The sequence below is a fragment of the Aedes aegypti genome, chromosome 3 (genome assembly GCF_002204515.2).
Source record: "Aedes aegypti strain LVP_AGWG chromosome 3, AaegL5.0 Primary Assembly, whole genome shotgun sequence".
In the NCBI taxonomy this organism is placed as follows: Eukaryota; Metazoa; Arthropoda; class Insecta; order Diptera; family Culicidae; genus Aedes; species Aedes aegypti.
In genome coordinates, this window is record NC_035109.1 from 294,139,706 (window position 1) to 294,164,487 (window position 24,782).

General features: G+C 43.7%; 1 protein-coding gene across 2 annotated transcripts in view; it reads left to right on the forward strand.

The window, feature by feature from the left end:
- Window positions 1-20,750, forward strand: part of LOC5573836 (titin homolog) — a 60,046-nt gene extending 39,296 nt beyond the window's left edge. For both annotated transcript variants that reach the window (XM_021852648.1, XM_021852647.1), the window contains one exon: window positions 9,887-20,750. In XM_021852648.1, coding sequence (XP_021708340.1) covers window positions 9,887-19,464 — 9,578 coding nt within the window. In that variant the 3' untranslated portion in view covers window positions 19,465-20,750. The remainder of the gene's footprint in view (window positions 1-9,886) is intronic.
- Window positions 20,751-24,782: the final 4,032 nt, after the last annotated feature.

The following is a 24,782-nucleotide window of genomic DNA, read 5'->3' on the forward strand; positions in this document are numbered from 1 at the left end:
CCCGGAACCACCTTACGGTATTTCTTCGGAGAGGGGCCAGTAGCAGAAGTAGCATACGTAAACTGCTTTTCCTAGCCGACCTAAACAATGTCGCGACGTGTCCCCTCCGCATGTAGCGAGCATGCGATCTCTCACAACAATGAAACGCGAGCAATCAAAGACGTCATGCTCCGCCGCTGTTTGTTCCACACCAACACAATTGGGACACACAGGAGATTCTGAGTACCAGAACCTATGCAGGTACTGCCTATAGCAACCATGTCCTGGCAGAAACGTCGTCAGATGGAAGTTCACTTCCTCATGATTCTTTTTATATCAATCTGACACATTTAGTATTAACCGATGGGTCCATCTACCGTTAGTGGAGCTATCCCATTCCTGCTGCCAACCTCTGAGCGTTGCCCCTTTACACGCGTTGAGGACTCCTCTGGTACCTCTTTGGTTGAAGCATTGAACATTTTCCTTGATGATGAGCCCGATGGGCGTCAACCCTGCTGTGATGCACACGGCCTCTTTAGAAACCGTTCGTTATGCACTTGCTACTCTTAAGCACATTATCCTGTACGTGCTTTCCAATCGCTTTAGGTTTCTGCTCGTTCTAAGCGCTTTTGTCCAGATTGGACATCCATACCTCAGTAAGGATAGCGCTACGCTTGCCAGTAGGTTGCGTTTGCTGGCAATCAGAGCACAGCTGTTAGACGTCATCCTCGAAAGCGCCGCTATAGCCGTACATGCCCTTTTACAGGCATATTCAACGTGGCTAGCAAAGCTGAGCTTGTCATCGATCATTGCCCCAAGATGCCTAAGGGATCTCTTGGACTCTACGGTGCAATCACCTACCGAGATAAGCACCCGTTGCTCGGACTTGCGGTTGTTGACCACCACCACCTCAGTCTTGTGACGGGCCAGTCCTAGTTTCCTAGACTTCATCCATTCCTCAACTATGGAAATAGAGTGCGCTGCTGTGAACTCTACTTGTTCCATCCATTCACCATAGACCACTAGGGTGATATCGTCGGCGAAGCCAACAATCTTAAAACCCGTAGGAAAGGCCAGCTTCAGTACGTCATTGTACATCGCATTCCATAACATCGGGCCCTGAAACCTTGAGGTACTCCCGCGGTAATTCCAACGTTTTTCTGCCCCTATGTTGTGTCATGCAGTAGAATCCTACCATCAAAATAGTTTTCTAGAAGCTTACACAACTGCACCGGTACCTTGAGGCGGCGAAGCGCGTATGCTATTGCTTCCCAGCTTGCGCTGTTGAACGCATTCTTCAAATCCAGAGTTACAACCGCGCAGTAACGGATGCCGCTCCTTTTATGTTCGACTGCCACCTCAGCTGCCTGAACGACCGACTGGTTAGCGTCCAGAGTAGATTTACGTTTCCTGAATACAAACTGGTTGTTGGACAGGCCGTTCGCACCTTCTGTATACGGTACTAGTCTGTTGAGGATCAGCCTCTCCAGTAACTTGCCCGTCACACAGATAGGTTTATATGCCGACGGGTCACCTGGTGGCAGGACAGACAATCGTCCGATTCGTCCGTCTCCGTGCGGTGACGAAATGAAAAAAGACATCGTCATCCAGTATAATAACTCTAGCAGGTCGTCGTCTCGTCATCGACGAAAGAATGCACGACTAACTTCGATCCAAAATCGTCAACGAGCAAATTTTTCTTCATTCCGCTTGCTACCCTTACTTATAAGAAGAAGGCGTTTACTGTATATTCGCTTGCTTTGCACCAACCAACGAATGCCATGACATAATTGCTTGTATTGGCAAGTGCAGGCTTGGGAACTGTGACCACAATTTGCCACAGTTCATCGATTCTGCCAGTCAACCAAAACACAAAGCAGCAGCAGCATCAATCCGCAAATGCCTCTAAAAAATTCAAAACTAAATTTAATTAAATTCTGTTAAGTGTACGGGGTTAGATTTATGATAAGCTATAAAATCCGCAGAATATTGAAGAAAAAATATAAAAATCAAAATAATGTGTCCATAATGTAACCCATCAATAGTCTATCAACATGTACTGAAAATAATTTAAATAGCTATTGTAATTAATTTTATATAAGCATTTGAAATTTCACTTCCTATACCTTGCCGGGTTAAATTTTCGACGCTTCACGCATAGAGTAAACTTTTTCCAGATGGCAGCACCGTACCTTCGTTAGAGCGAATACCATCAGGTGTTGCGCTGCCAATGGTTCACACACTGGTGTTTTTGTCTCTCCTCTATGACCGTTTTCGGGCAGCCATTCCAAGGTGAATGATTGGAAAAAATGTTAAATAATTCAATCGCTAATATTTCGCTTGTGTTTTCAACTAATTGAAATATATTAGCGCTAAGAGCAAGAGCACAATCATTCCGTTCCGATACATATAAACAAGTTCAATTTCATGCTGCCTTTATCCAGCAAAAATGCAAAACCCCGGAACCCGGAAAAATCGTGTCACCACTGTGCTCAAGTCATTTCGCATTCGGGTTTGAAAAAAACGTTGGGAAGAAGAAGATTACAGTTTTGAGGAGCCGTGACATTTTTTTTTGTTTTGAACGGTCATTGTTTGCTATGGATGTTGATGGTCGTGGAGAAACATGTAAATGTTGAGGTGGTAAATGCTTGCTACAGTACTTTTCCCATCCCTGGGCAAGTGAACCCGTTCTCCTCATGACTCTGCAATAGCTCTGTTGGTGAGCGCTTGAAGATGACGATTCAAAGATCGTTTGTTCGATTCCAGACGGGTTTTGTTGTTTTGTTTTTGTTTTTTTTAATGCTCTTAATCTGTCGAAGACACGATTCATATTTTTAGTCGGTTCAGTGCTCCCGAACCAAGATTCGCCCGTAACGAAGGAATCGTATTTGTCCGTCATGACGCCGAGCCTTTGTGATCGGACCTCCGCGGCAAATCGTCATCCGATGCTGGTTGAGTGACGATGACGATGCTTCTTTTAGTTTCGTCGCCGACTTTTTCGATTTGGCGGCGACGATTGTCTGGCCTGCCTGGTGGTTTCCCCGCCTTTGGTAGTAGCACCAATTTCTGTCGCTTCCATACATCTGGTAAGATTTCTTGATCTATGCAGCGTTGCATCGTGGTTCTGAATATGTCCGGATCCGCATTCACTGCCGCTTGTAAGGCAACATTCGGGATACCATCGGGTCCCGGTGCCTTGTTTGGCGCTAATGATCTCACGACTTCTGCCAGCCTTTCGTTCGTCACCCTCGCCACTTCTTCTCCTTCATTTGCCGCATACGGCGCTAGGGGCCATGGGCTTGTGAGATGATGCGGGAAGAGTACATCGATTATCGATCGCAGCCAGGGATGGGAAATGTACTGTAGTAAACATTTACCACCTCGACATTCACATTTTTCTACACGACCATCAAAACCCAAAACAAACCATGACCGTTCAAAACAAAAAAATGTCACGGCTCCTCAAAACTGTAATCTTCTTCTTCAAAACGTTTTTTCAAACCCGAATGCAAAATGACTAGAACACAGTGGTGACACGATTTTTCCGGTTTTCGGGGTTTTGCATTTTTGCTCGACAAAGGCAGCATGAAATTGAACTTTTTTATACGTATCGCAACGGAATGATTGTGCTCTTGCTATTAGCGTCAATAGATTTCAATTAATTGAAAACACAAGCGAATTATAAGCGATTGAATTATTTAACATTTTTTCAATCATTCACCTCGAGATGGCTGCCCGAAAACGGTCATAGAGGAGAGACAAAAACATTCAATCAGTGTGTGAACTGTTGGCAGCGCAATCCCTGATGGTATTGATGCTGCTGCTGCTTTGTGTTTTGGTTGACTGGCAGAATCGATGAACTGTGGTGAATAGTGGTCACAGTTCCCAAGCCTGATCGCAGCAACTCGGGCGACTTCTCTTGGGGCGCTATGGCGCCTTTGGTCTTAGCTATTACCACTCTGTAGGCGCCACCCCACGGACTGGAGTTGGCACTCTGGCATAGACGCATAGACATAGCATGCCCGTTTTCGACTTTTGATTCCCTTTTTGAAAGCTAACTGAACTCCCTCTCTTAATGCTGCACCGCGTTCTTCTCTTTGTACTTCTGTGCGTGCGCGTTGCATTCTTCGTCTAGCCCGAAGGCAGATTGCTCGAAGATTTGCAATTGATTCGCACCACCAGTACACCGGCGGCCTGTTCTCTCTAGGAGGGGCTTTTCTGTTTTCTCGACATGGTAGCATCACACGCTCGTGATATCACAGCAACTATCTCTTCACCGTTTAGGTCCAGAATGTTCCGTTCGCGGTTCAGGGCTTCAGTGAATACTTCACCGTCGAAGCGCGCTGTTTTCCAACCTCAGGGTCGAGTTACATCGCACTGCTCTCCGCCCGCCTGGTATTATTCTATAGCGAATCGATTGATGATCACTATGAGTATAACCGTATCATCAACGCGCCAGTTCATGGTACCTAAAAGGTTAGGACTACAAAGCGTCACATCGATAAACGATTCTGCACAATTTCTGCGGAGGGTACTCACAGTATCCTCATTTGCCAGCTCTACATTGAATGCGGCTGGGGATTACAACTATAAATGGCCTCTTTGGTTGGTGCAGCGGCTACCCCAGTCCACTGTCCATGCATTAAAGTCGTCAGCTATCACTACTGACTGCCGATTTGCTAGTTCGGCTATCATCCTGTCGACCATGTGGGAAAATTCCTCAATCGACTACCTTGGGGGCGCGTAACAACTGCAATAGAATACGCCGTTGATTTTTGCTATCGCAAAATCGTCATTTGAGATAGAGACTACTTTTTGGATTGGGTATCGTCCAGTCGTCCCTACAGCTGCTAGCTGTTGAAACCTATCCGCCACCCAGTTCCCGTTGTTGGCTGGTACCGTGAAGGCCCCATACTCTGCGCACTTAAGGCTTTTCAATTTTCATACAGCTGTAATGAATTGAAAACAAAACACAATATTCTATAATTTTGGAAACAAATACTTATTGATCTTATGTATAAGGAAAAAATATAAAAGCTTTATTAAGTAATGATTTGTATAGCAAATTGTTAATTTTTCTCAAGGGTGTTCGTGTTCCTAACTCTGCGCATTCATTTTTTCAATGCTCCTTATTCTGCGCATTTAGGTTCCTAACTCTGCGCACTCGATAAATTCTTTATAACAGTTGAAGTATTTTACTAAAAGCATTACTAGCATTTAAACTCCGAATTAATCTTCATTTTCTTGCTTTATACGGCTTTACGTCCCCAGTGGAGCGTGGAATGTCTCTAACACAAGTTTACTAAGTAAAGTGAATTTTATCTATAATTCAATTGAATACCATTAAGAACAACTCTCAAAACAATCGAAATCATCATATGTTTTCTAAAACATCTTTTAACTTAGTTTTCTAAAATCTAAACCAACGATTAAACCTCGATGTTCCATTACTCGATATTGACTCATGAAACTATACAAAAAAAAAAAAAATTTTGTTGCATGGTTAGGGAGCATTCAAAAATTACGTCCATCGTTCAGGGGAGGAGGAGTATGTGACAATGTGACAATGCATTCATTAGGTACTGTAAAATCGCGACAGGGGATTGAGGGGACCGAGTGTAGAAATCCTTAAAATATGATGGACGTCATTTTTTAATCTTCCCTTACTATGATGGTTCCCTCAAACAATTTTCCAAAGCATTTCTATTCCATATCTCGATGGTGTCGACAAGTCGATGGTTTCCTTCAATATCGACATCTGGAGGGTTGAATGTATGTTGAAAATAACGTTTTATACCTGCTGCGCATAGTAAGGAACATAGTTGAAAAATGGTTCCTTACTATGCGCACTTAAGAAGAATAAGAAAATGAAGAGAAAATAAGTTGCACTTCACCAGTGATGATTGCTCGATAAATAAACTAGTGACTACGTACTAAAAATCTGAAATATATTCTCTTTAATTTGCTTAAAATGACTTAAGTGATAAGGTACTCCCTTAGCATTTTTGCTAACGGGCAGTCAATTTGGACGTTTTTCAATATTTTTAAAGCTATTTTATTTTTTATTAAAGTAATAAACGTAAATTTGTCAAGAAAATTCTTCGCGTACTTTTTTATTACTATTGTAGCAATATATGAAAAATAATTTTTGAACAAAAATGTAAGTATTTTACCAGATTTTGGTGGATTTTGGTGAAAGTGTGCAGAATAGGGTCCTAAAGCCCTGTCCCAATGTTAGTGCCAAACGCTTAAGTTTAGGCCAAAAACACATGTTTACTCAATTTTCTAATGTTTTCCGTTGGTTTAAGCCCAAAAAACATTTTTTTTTTGATTTTGTCACATCCTTTGGCTTAAACTCAAATTTTGGGTGTATTTTGTTTTCCGTGTCCCTTACGAAATGTCAGATAGGAACAACCCCAGTGGTCGAACTAAAACCCCTGTGGTGTTTTTGTCGACTAAGCAAACGTCAAACATGATCAAAAGTGTCAAGGTTCATTTATGGACCAAATTTTTAAATTAAAGTTTAAACATGATATAGCCATTATTTGAGCGGGAAAAATTGCTAAAGTAGTTACAGTAACATGCTTTTTCGTGTTATTAAATAAAAACAAGATTTCATTAAACATTTTAGAACCCAATTAGGAGCTGCGCAGAGTTAGGGGCCTTCACGGTATGTAGTATAGGTCCAATAGTAACACCACGTCAGTCTTGGTTTCCGAGATTGACTGCCAAAGCAGCTGCTGGGCTGCATCACAATGGTTTAAATTTAACTGTGTTACTTGCGTTTGGCTGCTTTTCCCGGACATTTGGGTCCACCCGTTAAGTGTACGTTGTCTGCTCTGTCGACACATATTAGGCACTTAGCGATTTGCTTACAATCGCTGCCCTATGGCCTTCCGTGCCGCATTTTCTGCACAGTTTACTTCTGTCGGGACCTTTGCATTTCCACGACTTATGCCCCTTCTCGAAACACTTGAAGCAAACTTCAGGAGGTTTATGCTCAGTTGGCAAACCGACCATCCTACTTTGAGTAGGGGCAATGGGGGCAATATGAACATACGGGGCATTATGGGCCACCCCGAATTTGACCTCATAAACAGTGTTTTATTAATGTATAGTGTCATTAGATCTGCTAGAGGATGCTTCAAATAGCCACCACAATGAAAACCGTTTCAACATTTGAAATATTCACAAAAATGTACAAATTTGTCTCTTGTCATAAAAAGCTTATAAGTTTGGCAGTTTTCAATTAAACTATATGACAATTATATTTATCATTGTGTTAAATTTTACCAATTCATTGAAACTTCTGATAAAACTGATCACTTCGTGAGCGAAATTAGATTTGTTCGTAAACAAAATTATTGGGAAATAGAATATTTTTTAAAACATGAATTAGCGGGGCAATATGAGCCACCTAGATTTAAGCAAAGAAAACGGTGTTTTGAACATACAAATACATTGCCTAAATATAGGGGGAGATCCCCCAGTACCGGACACTTAAGCCACTAAATTCATAATTCGAAAAATATTGATATTATGGGCTTGTGTTACCCATTTATGATAAATATTATCATTTTTATAGTGTACAAAAATAAATTTGAAAATATAAATATGAATTTTGACATTGTGTTTTGATGATGTAATTTAGTACCAAATTGATCGATCTTGAAAGGTGGCACCCGATACCGGACACGATCTGGAAATGCCTCGAATTCTGTAAATTTGAACGTCATTGAATGTGTACACTATAGAAATAGTTTATAATTACCAATTCAATGCAATTGCAACATTTACAAAAATATATTGAGTTTTTCTTAGTTTCCAAGATGCCTATCAAAAACCTCTTTCATATATGATGAAAAATAGCACATTTTACGATGTTGTTATGAATGTTCATTCTTCTTAATCTTATTGCATGTTTGATACCATGGTCGACGGAACCCATGAAAAATGAAAGTATTTTGAGACACTGATGCGATAATTACAAAGATATCATATAACAAATCAAGCTGTCCGAAACTGAGGGACAGGAGGTGCTTAACCAAAATTGTAATTTGTCCATATTTACTTCAATTATGGTACAAAATACATTCATACTATCAAATTAGGATTATGTTCGATCATGCTTGCGGGATCCAAAGTATTTTTTTCATATTCAAAATAATTACTAAATAGGCTCAAAATTAAGAAGATACGTAATTTTTTTAAAGATTTTCAAACTTTTCTACTTTTTTAAAAAGGGATGCATATTTCAAGGATGTGTTATTCTACCCAAACATTAGTCTACATAATAGCTTTCTTTTCTACTAATACACCATCTTGATTGGACCATGATTTCTCAATGTTTCAACTTTGTCCGGTATTGGGTGCTGTCCGGCACTGGGGGATCTCCCCCTACTAGTTTATTTTTTACTGCATAGTCATCTTGTTGCACCATTACAAATGGAAAACTTTGCTAGAAAATCGGTTGAACCAAGTGTTGCAATTTAATACTAGAATTACATGGTCTGTTTACTATGTGTTATGTATCTATCAAAAACAAGCCGCTAGAATTGACAATTTCAAGCAAAGCTAATAAAATTTCCTACGGAGATGAACCAGCCATAGGGCTGACAATCTACTTAATAAAGATAATAATAATAATAAAATATCCTTTCCAATATCGTACACTTTATCATTCACTATTCTTTATATTGTTTTGAATAAAAATCATACGATTGAATGAGGTGGCTCATACTGCCCCGTTGGGTGGCTCATAATGCCCCATATGGTTGGTGAACACGCAGGAAAACATGGTTTTCAAAAACGTTCCTAAAATAATTTTCAAGTTGATGTTAACATTAATTATCAACATAACATACACTGAAAATAATCCAAACGTCATTGTTACGTGAAAACGTACGTGATTTTTTTCCATCGCACTTTCCACGTAGCTCTTACGTTAATCATAGGTAGCCCAGAATGAACGCATGAACTTTTGAACTTCGTGCATTCCACCGTCGCTAAACGTAAGAGCTACGTGGATTTTCCGGTAGCCTTTACGAAGCGTTTCAATAGGACCTAGATTGTTTCGCATTAAATTTAACTGTAATAAAGACTAATCTCATAGGCTTTGGAAGAAAACTAATTCCCAATTGGAAAATGTTAACAAACTTAAAAGATTGTGATATTTTTATTGTCAATCTGAGCATTTTGAATCCTGTTTCCTCAATTTTGTGAGTTTGATCTGTCTTGTTGTAGCCTTCGCGTGCTATAATTGATAGAGGTTATAAATCACGTGGAAAATATGAAGTAATGCAGGGATTCTTCGGTATTCAAAGCATATTTACCTTGAAATCAATATTACACAGTGTTAAAAGCAGCAGCAGCTTCTGAAGTTCTTCACAAATCAAGCGGGCGCCATCTTAGGATTTAAGCTCAATACCGAATGTACGTACAATATGCAGATGTCAAAATGAACTTGGGCACCTACGTGAATTCCACGTAAGTGCGATAAATAACCTCAGTAAATATTACCGAGTCACTATTTGGTGGTTATGAATGGTTTAGTGATCTTTATCTTAGTCAGGTGAAGTGGAGGTAAAATGAATTTGGAATGATCTACGTGATTTTTCACGTAGCAATGACGTTTGGATTTTTTTGAGTGTACGTAAAGTTTGTTTAAGTGACTGTTTATCAGCTGACGCCTGATTTATAGGATGAAAGTATTTCGATATTAGACAAATGCAGCGGCAATACAAATCTATTTAGCAGCAGTTGAAATCTTTAACTATATAAGTTATTCAAATTGGATTTTATTAATCGTTCAGAATATAGCCTGGCACGGTATTCTCGTTGGCATTATCTTATATTAGCAATCAATTGACCCTACTAATGTATCTTCCTCCTTTCCGTTCCGTTACAGGTGACATCGTCCGACGTCTGACTGCCAATCTCCCGGCGAAGCGAATATCACGCCAGATATTGCAGGTACCGAAGCTAATCCGCAAGCGGCCACAAATCAGCAGTCTCGTCAAGGGTGGTAAGAAACAGGTGGTGTCCACCCTGGCTCCCTCGAAGGCAGGAGTGCCTCGAGGGGCCAGTGCCATTGCCATGAGCAAGCTACGAAGTGGTAAGATTGCAGCTATGCCTAATTCTGGCAAGAAACTGCCGGTTAAGGTCAAGGCTAATCCTAAACCGGTTGTAAAAGAGGAGAAGGAAACTGAAGAAGTGGAGGACGGCAAAAAGGAAGACAAATTCAAGGAAGAGAAAGATGACAGTACCAAAGAGGAGCAGGAACAGAAAGAAGAGGATGTGTTGGAAAAGAAGGAAGATAAACCTAAAGAGCAGAAAAGACCTATTGTGAAAAAGAAGGTGGCGGTTCCGCGTGGAAGGGTACTTCCGGTTCGTGGTAATGCATTTGTGAATCGAACGATGCAGTGGAAGGGCAAGAAGGTGCTTCCATTCCGCAAGGGGCTATCTGGCAACGCTCGAACGCTGCGAAGTGGCATTGTAAAGACAACACCCGCCGTCGGTGCAAGGAAGGCCAAAGCCAAGAGCGTCACACCGACCAAGAAGGAAGTAGTCGAGAAAGAAAATAATCAGGAGAAAGAACCTAGCTCTCCTGTGAGTGCTAAGAAAAACAGTCCTAAACGAAAGGGAAGCAAGAGCCCGATGGAAGTAGCTGAGAAAGAGGTGAAATCTGATCTCTGTGCGGTGACTGAGGAGAAACAAGAACAAGAGAAGATGGTTGATGGAAAAGTGGTGGATGAAAATATATTCGGAGGAAAAGTTCTTGATAAGGACAATGACAAAAATGATGAGGAAACCAATAGGAAAGTGAAACCTGTTGATGAAGAAGTGCCTAAAGAAAGTTCCAAAGACGAAGGTGAACAACGTGAATCCACGGACGAAACAAGTTCTCAGTTAAAGGAAGCAGAGTCGAAGATTGATGATGTAGCTACACCTAGAACTCCGAAAACGCTGTCAGAGGAGACGCCTCAGCAACCAATTGTCTCCCAGCCGGTAACCCCTGTCAAATCACCATCACTAAGTTCTCCACCGTCGGCTCCCACGACGCCTTCGTGTGTTGCCGCTCAACTGGCGAACAAGCGGAAACCGAAAAAGCTGAACGATTGTATTGCAATGCTGACCAGCAAGCTCTCAGAGAAAATTGGTGTGGATTTTTTCAACCAGGCCATCGCCAAAACTGTTGGACCGAAAAGTACGGCTCCGTCTGTCGAAACACGTGCTTCTAAGCAGTTACTGCTTCCGATAAACAATTTGGTGCCATTACACCCCCCGACGATTACCGCCATGCCGTTGCAGATAAATCCACCTCAGTCGGCACCACTGCCTCTAGTAATGAATACTCGGCGTTCGTCAGCGTCTTCGCAACCTCCTCCAATGCTCTCTCCGGTGTCACCGATCGTAACGCCAATGGAAGAAATTTCCGATGAACCTTTGAATCTGTCGAAAAACAGTCCAATTGGTAGGAGCGCTCCGCCACGATCAAGAGATATGTTCCAGAAGCCACCACAGCACTTATCGCCACCACCTCAATCCCCAACGGCTCTGCATTCACCCCATCAACATCCCGGTTCGATGCGTCATCCATCGCCACAGCCTCCATTAGCTCAACATCACCATCAGTCTCCGCAGCAACATCAACCGGGACCATCGACGCCAAACAGAAACCTTCCATCCATCAAACTTCCACCGGGATTGATCATTGAGCGAGTCGAGTACAAGTCTCGGCCCGTAATATCCAAGGAAGCTCCTTCGGTAACGATCGTAGCACGTCGACAACCACCTCCATCGATGGAAGGTCGATCTACAATGCAACAAACTCCGACTGAGCCGCCACCTTCTCCCCAACCTCTAACCAGGCGGCAATCTATCCATCAACAGCAGCAACCTCATCAACCACACCAACAGCAACTGTACGGTGATCCGAGGAAGATCACGCAGCCATCCCATCAACAGCAGCAGCAACAATTACCATCTCCGAAACTACCACAGCCAACAGCGCACCAGCAGCAGCTCCAACCTCAGCCACAAACCGCTCCTCAGCCAACACCATCAATAGCTTCAACGCTACGTCAGGAAAGACCTCTCGAAAACCGTATTTCCGTAACTATAACTGAGGCCAAAAGTGACCGGCATCAGAGTCCGGTCGCTAAGCAGCCTCCAATTACGCTTAATATTCCAGAACGTTTACCCGTTATCGATAGGGCGCCAATTGCTTCGTTGAATCCTACACCCCTTATCATACCTTCTGTTCCCATTCCCGTACCATCCCAACAATCGTCTGGCAGCGGCAGTAGTAAGCGAAGTCGACGCAAGAGTGTCTACGTCGCTCCTACTCCGGCCAGTGAAACTCCATCACCAGCTCAGATTTCTCCGATAGTTCCTCCAGCGCCTGTCGTAGCGCCACCGTTCCTTCCGGGTCCGTTTCCACTGTTCCCACATTCCTTACTTGCCGGTCCACCACTAGGTCTTGACCTTCAACGGCTGGCTGCCGTTGGTCTTCCCCCTCATCTGAAACCTCCAGCCATACCGCCTCTAACCGTTCCAGCACCTCCGGCACCTGCCGCTGCCGCAGCCGCCGCTTTCCTAGAGAAAATTTTCCTCCCAAATCGAGACGTTATCGTGAAACAGATAGAGAATGCTGCAGCAGCTGCCGCCGCCGCAGCGGCAGCCCAATCTTCACCTCCAGTGCAAGTGACGCCCTCGAAAAATACACCCGATGCTGTCAATCCTGCCGCTGACTTGCAAAAACTACAATCGCCGAAAGAAAAATCTCCGAGCACCATACATGCCGAGGTCAGTCTACCAACTGCTCCTGCCCCCGCGGAAAAGAAAAGCCGTTCACGCGCAAGGAACTCGAAAGCGAAGACCCAAAGCGTTATTGTATCGTCTTCCACGGCAACACCTCCAATTCTTCCGGGACCTGAAGTTCCTATCGCACAACCACTTCCAGCGGAAGTCACTGAACCGAAGACCTGTACTCCGGTTGAGCCACTCTTGATACCAGCTCCTGTGCCAATAGAACAACCAATCGTTGTTGCTCCTTCAGCACCAGCACCCTCGAAAAAGAAGACACCTCCTAGACAACAATCACCTCCGAAACAGCCCGAAAAGATAGAATCCAATACATCAATACAGGAGCCTGCCGGCGATAGTCAGGTAGATCCCAAGTCTCTCGACACAGACCCTGAATCAGAGGAACCCTCGAAGTCTTCACAAACTCCGACTCCGACGGCTAACAGCTCGTCCAAAACGGTCCGCAAACGACGGAAGAACGAGCTGGCTGCCATTCTTTCCGATCAGCTGCTGGAAAGCTTCAAGGAAGTGGACCAAAATGCCCTACAAGACCTGAAAATGATGCACGACATGTCCTGCGAGAAGCCTGACATCAAGTTTTCGCTCGAGCAGATTCCGCAGCTGGCGAAACGTAAGGTCAACATTCGACATCCGGATCTCTTGACGCCGGCTACGCGGCAGTCTCCAGTGGTCGGTGGAAAGAAAACGCCGGCCAAGAAAGGCACCAAGGATCAACACGGCAAGGAGCAGTCAGCGGAGGAATCTCAGGAAGGCGAGAAGATCGAAGAAGTCGAAGTCAGGGACGAAGCTGACGTTGCAGAGAAAGACGAAAGTGCACAGAAATTGGTCGTGGAAGAAGTAGACAAGGTGGAACAGCTGCCAGAACCGGTGGCCGAGGATGTTCAAAAGCCAGCCTCAAAGAAGACTGCGAAAAAAGCATCAGACAAGGCTCCTAAAAAGGTGGAAGCAGAAGATGAGCAGCCAGCAGAAGTACAACCGGAAAAGCCGGTAACTCCTGTGGTACAACCGGTGAAAAAGGCACCTCCCAATCGAAGAACTCGAAAGCTATCCATCGACATCGAACGAGTAGCAGGATTGGATAGAAAAGGACGTCAGAACTTGAAGGCGAAGTATTCGAAGGAACTGGAAAGTTTGGATATAGCGGAAAATAAAAGTGAAACCCCGGTGCAGAAGAAAACGAAAGGTAAATCTGGTAAGAGGCAGGAAACCGCAAAGGCACCTGCAGAAGACGATGCAAAGAAAGAAAAGGATAAAATTCCAGAAACTGATAGTCCAACAAATAAGCAAGTTGAGAAGGCTGTTGATGAACCACCGGTTGCGGAACCTATACCAACGAGTTCGAAGAAGAAATCTCCCCCAAAATCCCGATCCAAAACGCCGTATCCTTTTCCAAAAGAGAATTCAGCCGAGAAGACGGATCTGGATCGCTTGAAGGAATCGTTGAACATTGAAACTCCAACCAAGAAATTGGCAGGGTCGAAGAAGAAGCAACCAGCGCCGGTTCAAGAGCAGTCGAGTGCTGCTGAATTGGTTAGCTTGACTCCAGAACCATCGAATCAAAAGAAATCAGCCAAACGAAAAAGTGGAAAGGTGGAAAAAGACGAATCCGTCGTCGAGGCAGAAAACCTTTCGATCAGTAAGAAAAAGAAGGATGTTACTGAAGAAGCAGAATCCAAGCAGGAGAAAACTGAGCTACCTAAAGAAAAGAGCAAGGCTCCTGCGAAGCGCACCAAAACACCTGCTCCAGTGGAAGAACCGATCCTCAAGAACCCCGTAAAGCAATCCAAGATAGCAGCTCCCGTGGAAGAAACTGTGGAAAAGCAAACTAGCATAGCTATCCCTGTGGAGGAGATCCCGAAGAAGCTTCCAACGAAGCGATCCAAGACACCTGCCCCTAAAGATGTATCACCAGTTAGAACTCCTACGAAGCGATCTAAAACACCTGCCTCTGTAAAAGATGTGTCTCCTCCACCTAAAGATGTGTCACCAGTTAGAACTCCAACCAAGCGGTCTAAAACACCTGCCCCTGCAAAAGATCTGTCACCTGCGCCTAAAGATGTGTCACCAATAAGAAGTCCTACAAAGAGGTCTAAAACACCTGCCCCTGTTGAAGTAAAAGCAAGAACTCCGTCTCCCGTCGTTACCCCTAAGAAAGCCAAGACACCAACTCCTCCGAAGCGTATCATGGCACGTCGATCGTCGGTGTTTGTCGATCGAAATCTAGCACAATACTTAGAGGAACGAGATGCCGAACAAGAACTGCTGTCGCACAGTTCCTTCAAAGATGACCTCATCCTAACGTCTCGTCGAGGTACCCGCAGCCAGGGAACGGTCGATTTGGAACTAGTTCAAAGCTTTGCCGAAGCTGCAATGAAGCCGAGAGATCCTCGGAGAAGATCTGCTGCAGCTGTTGCAGCCGCTGCGGCGTCTGCTAAACGTGCCGAGGAGGAGCGAAAGGCAGCTGAAGAAGAGCGAAAACGGGTAGAGGCAGAAAACAGACGGTTATGGGAGGAGGAGAAACGAAAATATGAAGAAGAGGAAGAGCGGAAAAAGCAAGCTGAAGCAGTCAAACCAGCGCCAGTATTGCGAAGGATCAGTGCACGGAGAGCTTCTCTGTTTATTGCACCACCTCCGGAGGTCGAAGAACCCAAGCCAGCGGAAGAAAACATTGTAGAAATCAGCAAAGCCACGAAGCGGCAGTACAGGAGAAGAGCATCAGTCTACCAACCGATGTCTTTCTTAGATGAGGAGGAACAGATGGAGAAACAGAAGGAGGAGCAAAAAGCGAAAACACAGTCGCGGTCGAAAACGCCTGGTCCAGGCGGAGTGTGGGATGAGGATATTAAAACACTCGGAAGAAGGCGTAATCAGAGTTCGGTGTTTAACGGTACTCCAGAACCAACGATTGATTCCTTGCTGGAACCGTTAACTTTGCCGAACAGTGGTACAAAGAGAAGAACCAAGAACAGCCAATTGGCGGAGAACTTGTCCAAGCTGTTCAACATCGAAGAGGAGATTCAGATGATTGATCGAAGTAAACGCAAACCGAGAAAATCAAACACTCCGGTAGCGTTTGAATCGCCTGCAACAGCTCCTGTAAGTTCCACGCCGATGAAGGAGGTTAAAGAATCTTCGGTGGCACCCAAGGAGTCGCCAATCGTTGCGGAGCCGAAGAAGATAGATGAGCTTGTTAAAGTGGTGGAGAAAGAGGTCGCCAGGGTAAGCATAGCGCCGAAGCCACGCGAATCGCTTTCATTTTCGAATGACGACGAAGATGATACACCAAAGCTCAACAAGCTGGTGGAAGACATCATTAACAAATCAGAGTCCGAATCGGATTCCGATGACGATAATATGTCGCTGGCATGCTTCGTACGGAGGGAGGAAAGTTTTCTGAAACCTAACCAACATCAGTCGCAGGAATCTTTGGAGGGAAATGCCGAGGACGAAAGCAACAGTGCAATGGATGACGATGTGAGCGTCACGACAGAAGTCACAACCTTTGGCGGCAGTATTAGGAAACGCAAGCGTCGAAAGTCTATCTGCGTGACAAAATCTAGAAGGCCCAAACCCACTGTCAACGACAGCAAACCTGTCGTAACATTCAACTGTGATTTGTGCAAAAAGGTATTCAAAAAGCAAGACGCCTTCAACAAGCATCGCATGACGCTGTCACATATAGCAAAACTCTCTGAACAGGAATACCTCGAAGCACAGCAAAAGGTGCGAGAAGCAGCGTCAATGACGACTTCTCCAGAGCGCCCAAACCAATCCACTATTGCTGCTCAAGCGACTCCACCTGCAACTGGGTCATCCCCTCCGAAGGAATTCGACAAGGATGGTCCAATGAAAACGCTGAGCCAAGAAGAAAAGCTGTTCTACGAATGCTGTTCAATGCTCAAAGAATCAAACGCGGACAACGAGAACTTGAATCTCACCGTATCGCTGAAATCGGATGAAATGGCACCAGGCATAGTGTGTGACCAGGTGTCAACCGCGAAGGCAAGCGTCGCCTTCCCTAACCCTTTTGCTGGGCTTCCCGAGCAGGATAAAGCCTCGGAAAATTGCTTCAACATGGGCGACAGTTTTCCCTCGTTCCAAGATGTCAGCGAAAGTGAAAACTACATCCAGACCATCAATCAGCGGTACGCCGATAAGAACTTGGCCGATCCTTTCACCAAACTGAGTGAGGCAGACATCGCTCAACAGGCGGAAAATGATGGAAACCTATCACCTCAAAATTCCACCAAATCTACGAGCTCACAAGCGTCGGTATTTTCACAGAAAACTATCAAAACCAAAGGTGCGCTGAAGGGATATGACAATTTCAAGGTCTCGATACCAATGACCGGCATACAGGTTGCTAAGGAATCTAAACTGGACACCTTGGCGGATGTAGCACTATGTGGCGATATTCCGCAAGTGTTTGACCTGAAGGACAACGAGGAAGGAAAGGAAGATGATTTATCAGGAAGAATGTCGGAGGTTTCTACATCCACTCCTCAGTCTAGTCAGAAGGCAGCCAAAAGCGAGGGTTCTCCGAAGAACGGTCTACAGACCAGTGGAAAGCGAACGCCAGCAAAGAAGGAATCGCAAGGCAACAAACTTGGATTTCGAGCTAAGAAGAAGGGCAATGCTACACCAACTAAGGCCCCCACCCCTGCAGCTGCTAGCACATCCAGAAGATCGACCGCCCGCGGAAAGAAAGCACCTGTCACACCCATTGCGAAAACTCCACGTCAAAACAGCAAGCCCGATCCGGACGATGTGTACGCTTTTCAAGATTCACCCCCCGAAGAGCCGGAAGCACTGCACTCGTACTCGTCGAAGAAGACTACAGCGAGTACTTCGTCACCCGCCATTGCAGGCAAATCAGGCGTGGAATCGCAATCGGCCGATCAAGGCGAAGAAGACAGCCAACTGTCGAGTTTGAGCTTCTCCGACAGGGATGATTTCGTGTACGGCACCAACACGCTGAGTGAGGAAGATGAAGACGACAAGAGTAGCAGTTATAGCAGCTCCCAAACGACACCGAAGAAACCCGTGAAGGCCGATGTGCAAAAAAAGAGTCTTATCATGGGAAGAATTTTCAAGAAAACTAAGGATAAACCAAAAGAGGAAAGTGGGACGAAAAAAGCAGCGGCTGTAACAAACGAACCAGTAGCAAAAGACTTCGATAAACTGTTCGATACGCTTAAGAAGTCCGATGCCGAAGATAAGTCTGAGAAAGCTGATACTTCCACCGAGGCAGATCAATCATCGGAAGTCGTAGATCCTAAACTGCTGGAAGAACTCGAGGATGATGAGAAGGGTAATCGTAACCTGCGGCGAAGGAGTACGCAGAAGAAACTGACTGAAACTTGGGACTCCGATGAATATGAAGATTTCAATCTGAAGAATGTCGTGGATTTGATCGAGAAGAAGGATGGAAACAGTGTGGTAAAAAAGGTACAGAAAGATGTGAGTAACGCTGAAGTCGAGAGTAAGGATACGTCGAAATCAGAAGAGATATCCGACGAATCCCCCTTAAAAGTAGTGAATCAACCATCGAAGGAACCGGTAACATCGAAAGGCAAAGCTGTCCCGGATAAGAAGCCCCTCGTGACTGATGAAACTATTCGTCAAGTGATGGAAAGTGTAATCATGGAAGTCTCAATGAATAAGAACAATCGGGTGAGAGATAATAAACGTCGCGGCAAGACACGGCCAAGCAAACCGGCCTCGTCGGATTCATCTCGGGAAGATGAAAACCTCTTGGAGAAGGATTCCAGTTCCGAAAATATAGGTTCCCTAGATGATCATGTACTAGAATCGAGTGTTATGATATCATCGAAAACCATCACAACCAAGTTCAAGCAGAAACTGAATTCGACACAAAGCGGGAAGCAGAAAGAAGATACGAAAGCTCAAAAGCAAACAACACAATCGGAAAAGGCACCACAAGAGGAAGCGAAAAAGCCCACGGCCACCAAAACTATCAACAATAACAATAATCAAAACCAAAAGACTAAAGTGGCAGCGAAAGCAAAGGACACATCGGAAGTCAAAAGCAACGCCAACAATGCAAAACAAAAGCAACGAAAAGGTCCACCGAAGAAGATGAAAAATGTGGCCTACGATCCGGACAGCGATTTCGAGGATAATATCAAGTGCAAAAAGGTGAAGAAGAAGCTGCTGGAAAGCGACATCGAAGCCAATCTGAAGATCGAACAGTTGAATGCACAGTTGAGTGATAGTATCCTGATGCCAGCGCCTCGGCGGAAACGGAATGCTGCAGAGACGCTCTACTTCTGGTCATCGTCCAGCGAGGAGGATGATCTGGAGGAAGACTTTGTAGAGGTGTCCAGTAGCAACAAGAGTGGCGGCGGAGGCAGCAAGAAGAAAAAAGGCGGCGGCGCGAGCAAAGCAAAGCCAACAAAGGCCCAGCAGAAACAACCGAAGCAGCAGCAACAGCAACAACAACAGCAGCAGCAGAAGCAACTGGACAGCCAGTCTGCGATGGAAGCTGGAGACGATACGAGCAGCAGTAGCGAGCACATGCAACAGCACGGCTGGATCGTCGGCGACTCGCACAAAAAGCTGGTAACGTTGTTGGCCCACGCCAAGGGTAAGCAAGATAATCGAACGGTGAAGGCGACTGGCAACCGAAGGAAATAGTAAGTAGGAGGGGTCTAACGTGCTGAAGAATCCTCTACCCGTTATTCTTAAAGCGGGGGTTCTTCTATCTCGGAATAACTACATAAATACCATCTTATGGATGCCTGAGTCATGGAACTTAGCGCATCCCATTTTAAGACTGCATGACAAGTAGTCTCAAGTACAATGAAACATCAATCGCTGGAGGTCGAACAGCAATGACGGAATCTTGAAAAACAAACTACTTATCAAGAGCGTAGGTATATGAATTTGTGATATGTATTCAGCAAAAAGAGCAGACGATTCAAGACATGAAATTTTATCTGTTGTAAGATTAATGAAGAGGGGGGAACGAATCAATCAAATGCACCCGATGCATGTACCCACAATCGGGAACGACGAGCAGAGCAATCTGATATAGCCGGGATTTAGTATACTTTTCGTTTTAGTGAATCCATGTTGGTTGCGGATGGGGCGACACAATTTCTTACTATCAGTGAAGGTAGCGAACAGTTATATAGGAGCAAATTTTGGAATATGGTGAAACGTCCTACCACTATCCTTATTGTAGAGATTTACTCAAATTGTGGAGCAGAAATCCGATTTGATCGGAAAGAAAGCTGAGGAAAGCACGTGCAGTTGACTAGTAGGCACAACATAGTGCTGTTCATAATGAATCGTACTGAAAGTAAATAATAGATATACAATTATTTAGGAAAAGTAAATGGAAAATGCAAAAAAAAACAGAAGCAGATGTCTAGACTTGATGGAGTAATGCGAAAGTGCGTGTAACATAAACTAAACCCGATGGAATGCTGATTTCTAACTAAAAGTAAACACTAAATTATCTAGTTCATGTATAGTTATGTAAGAAGTAGCTAAAAACCCTATGAACATAGCCTCTAGGATACGAAACATAAGAGCAATTTTATTTTTATTGTCCACCCCTCGTAAACTATGTTCAAATTACGTTTACAATCGAATGACTGTGCAAAATTAGTTGAATTAACAGATAGAGAGCTTTTTTTATTTTATTTTCTTTTTTTCGGATAACAAACCAACCCAACAGTCAAAATTAGTGCTTTAAGGTTCGCGATATTTTCGTTGCTTATATCGGTTGCCGGGAACTGAACAATTAATTTTTAGGAGCCTAATCCCGTCCCGAAACATACACATACATTTCACACATCCGAGGAACATACCTACTCACACTACTCATGCACGCAATCTGCCACTGGTGTTTTCAACGCAATTATTTAAGTTACCTTACGCGACGCGGCAGCACAACCAGGACGTTCAACAGCAAGTCATAGAGCATTTACAAGCGATAAGTACTATCATACAATCACACCCACAAAAACACACACATATAGGAACTACTCAATCCACTTGGACATGGGCTATGATGGCCGGATCAACTAACAACAATTGTTTGAATAACGAATGAGTTACAGCAGTTTTCGATTAGTTCGATTTCGACCTTAGTTTATACAGAGCTTTTGTTCCTTGCTAACATTAGAAATGCTACACACAAAAAAGACAAGTCTGGCGCTCATTAAAACAAATAATATTGTTTGTCAAATGATGTTTGATTCAGGTAAAAATGTGATTGGCGATTAAAGTGAGCTTATGTTAGGACAGTTTTACCAATTGAAATGAATATTTACGATTCCCTGTACTTTGAAGTACCAAAGTCTTATCAGTAAAATTATTGTGATGATTTTTCTTCCAAATTTATCTCTATTAACTTCGACTAGGATTTGGGGCCTTCCTTAGCCGAGTGGTTAGTGTCCGCGACTACAAAGCAAAGCTATGCTGAAGGTGTCTGGGCTCAATTCCCGATCGGTACAGGATCTTTTCGTAATAGAAATTTCCTTCACTTCCCTGGGCATAGAGTATCATTGTACCTACCACACGATAAACATACGAATGCGAAAATGGCAACATTGGCAAAGAAAGCTCTCAGTGGAAGTGCTCATTGAACACTAAGCTCAGAAGCAGGCTCTGCCCCAGTGAGGACGTAATGCCAAAAAGAAGAAGAAACTTTTCTGGGTCATTACATACAATTAGGACAAATCCCTTGTTTTAATAAGTTTTGAATTCAAGAAGTTCTAATTTTAGGTCGTGTTTTCTGTAAAACTTGAAAGGGTCCGCAAAAAGGTTGGGAACCACTGCTCTAGAGTTATTGAAGAAATTCTTTTAGAACGATTTTTTTTTCTGGTTATTCTTTTAGGCATTTTCAAGGATTTCTCCAAAAAAATCTAGGTTTCTTCTACGAGTGGCATGAGGTGAGAACTGTTGATCTCGTATTATACGCTATAATATCTAGGTGACAATGACGCCGTGTGAATCAAAGCGAGTCCAGCCTTTCGCTGCAGACTACAATGAAGCCGCCTTGGTGTGAATCGAATGGAGAGCCACTTCACTCGCCCACTTGGAGCGACTAATTTGCGTAGTCCGAGTACCAGGGACACTCTCAAGTCCCTTCGAATCTCGCAGAGGGTTACGGCAGGGTGATGGCCTTTCGTGTTTACTGTTCAACATTGCGTTAGAGAGTGTGATAAGAAGAGCGGGGATAGACAAGAGTGGCACGATTTTCAGAAAGTCCGTTCAGCTACTTGATTTTGCCGATGCCAATGATATTGTAGCACGGAACTTAGAGACAATGGCGAATACGTGCATCCGACTAAGGGCAGAAGCTAGGCGAATTGGACTTAACATCAATGTGTCGAAGACAATGTACAAGATAGCAAGGGGCTCAAGAGAAGACACGTGGTGAAATCGAGGTTGTCGAAGAATTCGTGTACTTGGGCTCACTGGTGACCGCCGACAACGACACCAGAAGAGAACTCCAAAGATGGAAATCGTGCCTACTTTGGACTCCGCAGAACTCTACGATCGAACAAAGTTCGCCATCGCACAAAGGTAACCATCTACACGCTGATTAGACCGGTATTCCTCTATGGGCACGAAACATGGACCCTACGTGCAGAGGATCAACGCGCTTTTGTTTTTTTTTTTCGAACGGAAGGTTTAGCGAACTATCTACGGCGGAGTGTGGATGAAAGACGGAACGTGTAGAAGGCGGATGAACCATGAATTGTTCCAGCTGCTGGGAGAACCAACCATCGCTCACCTCGCAAAAATTGGGAGGTTGCCGTGGGCTGACCTGTCACCAGAATGTCGGAAAACAACTCGGTGAAAATGATTCTCGAAAGCAATCCGACCGGCACAAGACGACGTGATGCGCAGTGAGCAAGATGGGTCGATCAAACTGAAGACGATTTGCGGACCCTTCGCAGAATGTGTGGCTGGCAACGGGCAGCCATAGACCGAGTCGAATAAAGAGAGCACAGGCCATCCAGGCCTTAGGCTGACTGGTAAGGCAAGGTCACTTCACTCGAGTCGAGAATTGCCACCGCGCTACATGAGACCGACAATTCTTACCTCACGCTACTCGTAGAATAAGTCCAATCGTTCAGAAAATATTCGAGAAAATCTGTCAGAATTATTCCGGGAATTAACTTTGAATTTCCTCAGCATTGCATGCAAGGATTACACCTGCAAATACAAATAACGAATTTAGTACTATACCATTTAATTCCACTAGAATTTGTATCCTTTGACAGATACGCGTATTTCGACCTCAACTGTAAGGCCGTCTTCAGTGTCGTTTACTAGAGTCTAGTCTAGTACACAACACTGAAGACGGCCTTACAGTTGAGGTTGAAATACGCGTATCTGTCAAAGGATACAAACTCTAGTGGAATTAAATGGTATAGTACTAAATTCGGTTTTTTATCTACCTATTTCCGTTTATGTTTAAAATTTGTGAAATCATTTCTGAGGTAATTAATATCGAACTTTCGCGCTTGATGATGACTCATGATTTTCTGAACACCTATTCAGGTTTTATCATTCAGAATAGATATCATGCAAAAAGGTTCGAATCAACGAATTAAGTGGTCTGGAACTTTTCTGGAGAATGGCTGGAAGGTCAGGGAAAGTCAGGGAATTTTATTTTCGAAATTGAGTCGACACCCTGTTACAGTACTGCTACTTTGTCTCAAAATTCTATTTAGAATAGGTCATTTGTCGAAATAAAAACAACAGTTTTCCTCTGAACGGACAACAATTACGGTAAAATCAAAGAGTCAGATTCTTCATTTTGGCAATTGATATTAAGGACATATCCCCATGAATACCAAAATGGCCTTTAATATGGCACTTTACTTCCCCCTTTGCTTTCCGCTCCCTCCTCCCACACTTCTCACAGTGTTTTGGAGAGCGATCACAAAAAATGATTATTTGAAGTTACTAACCTTATTGTAGAGCGGTGGTTTCTTAACTGAAAGCATTCCATAATATGTTTTTCACAAATCACCAGTTTTTGAATGTAAATACGTAGTTATTGCTGTGATTTGTGTTGTGAAATACCACGCACTTCCGAATCACTTCTTCACGCACCGAGATATTGTTTGCTGGCTTTTCGGTGCCCGTTCTAAAACTCACTTTTAATCGTATTTCTACTCACCGTAGCAATTCAAAAATCTAATGCGATACTTGAAACACTTTGATTATTCACGAACGATGCTCCTGGGAGCAATAAATCACTTATATTAGTCAATTTGTGCTCGAAAACAGCACCGGAACGCGAATTCACTGAGCCAACATTGTTTATGATTCGGATGCGCCGCTCTCACTGATTGGAAGTGATGCCAGTTTTTATGTTTGCAATTAGAATGGTTTGGATATTCATACACTTGCTACATCCACGTATTTAACAATTTTATAATACTCAAAAGGTGTACAATGTTACAAGTGTTGCAAAACATTTTTATGCGTGAGAAAAACAATGTACGACGCAATTTAACAACAAAAATGAATATAAGATATTATACAGTACACACTTAGATTTTATTACCGAAGTCGGTAAAATTTTACTGGGTTTTTGAACAGCAGAGTTAAGTCGGTAATGTTTTATAAGTACCGAAAACTCCGCAAAGCCAGAAAATGTTGAACTGTCAAAAAAGTACCGACTAAGTCAGTAAACATTTTTGCGGAACGTTACTGCCTTTCTCAGTATTTTTTTTTTTTATTTACTTTTGTTTACTGATTTTTTCAGTTAAACGATTTTAGTACTACGGGTTGTTCTCAACATGAACATAATAATAATAATTTCATCATTCCCGTTTTTATGCTCCAGTTCATCCCATGTTAGGAAACTGATGTCCAAACATTTCCTCGCAACGCTTCTCACATTCGGTTTACATGGCACCCTGGCTGGACAGAGACTTGACTAATCTAGCTTCCGGCAAGCTGGGTCGTCGAGAAAAGTT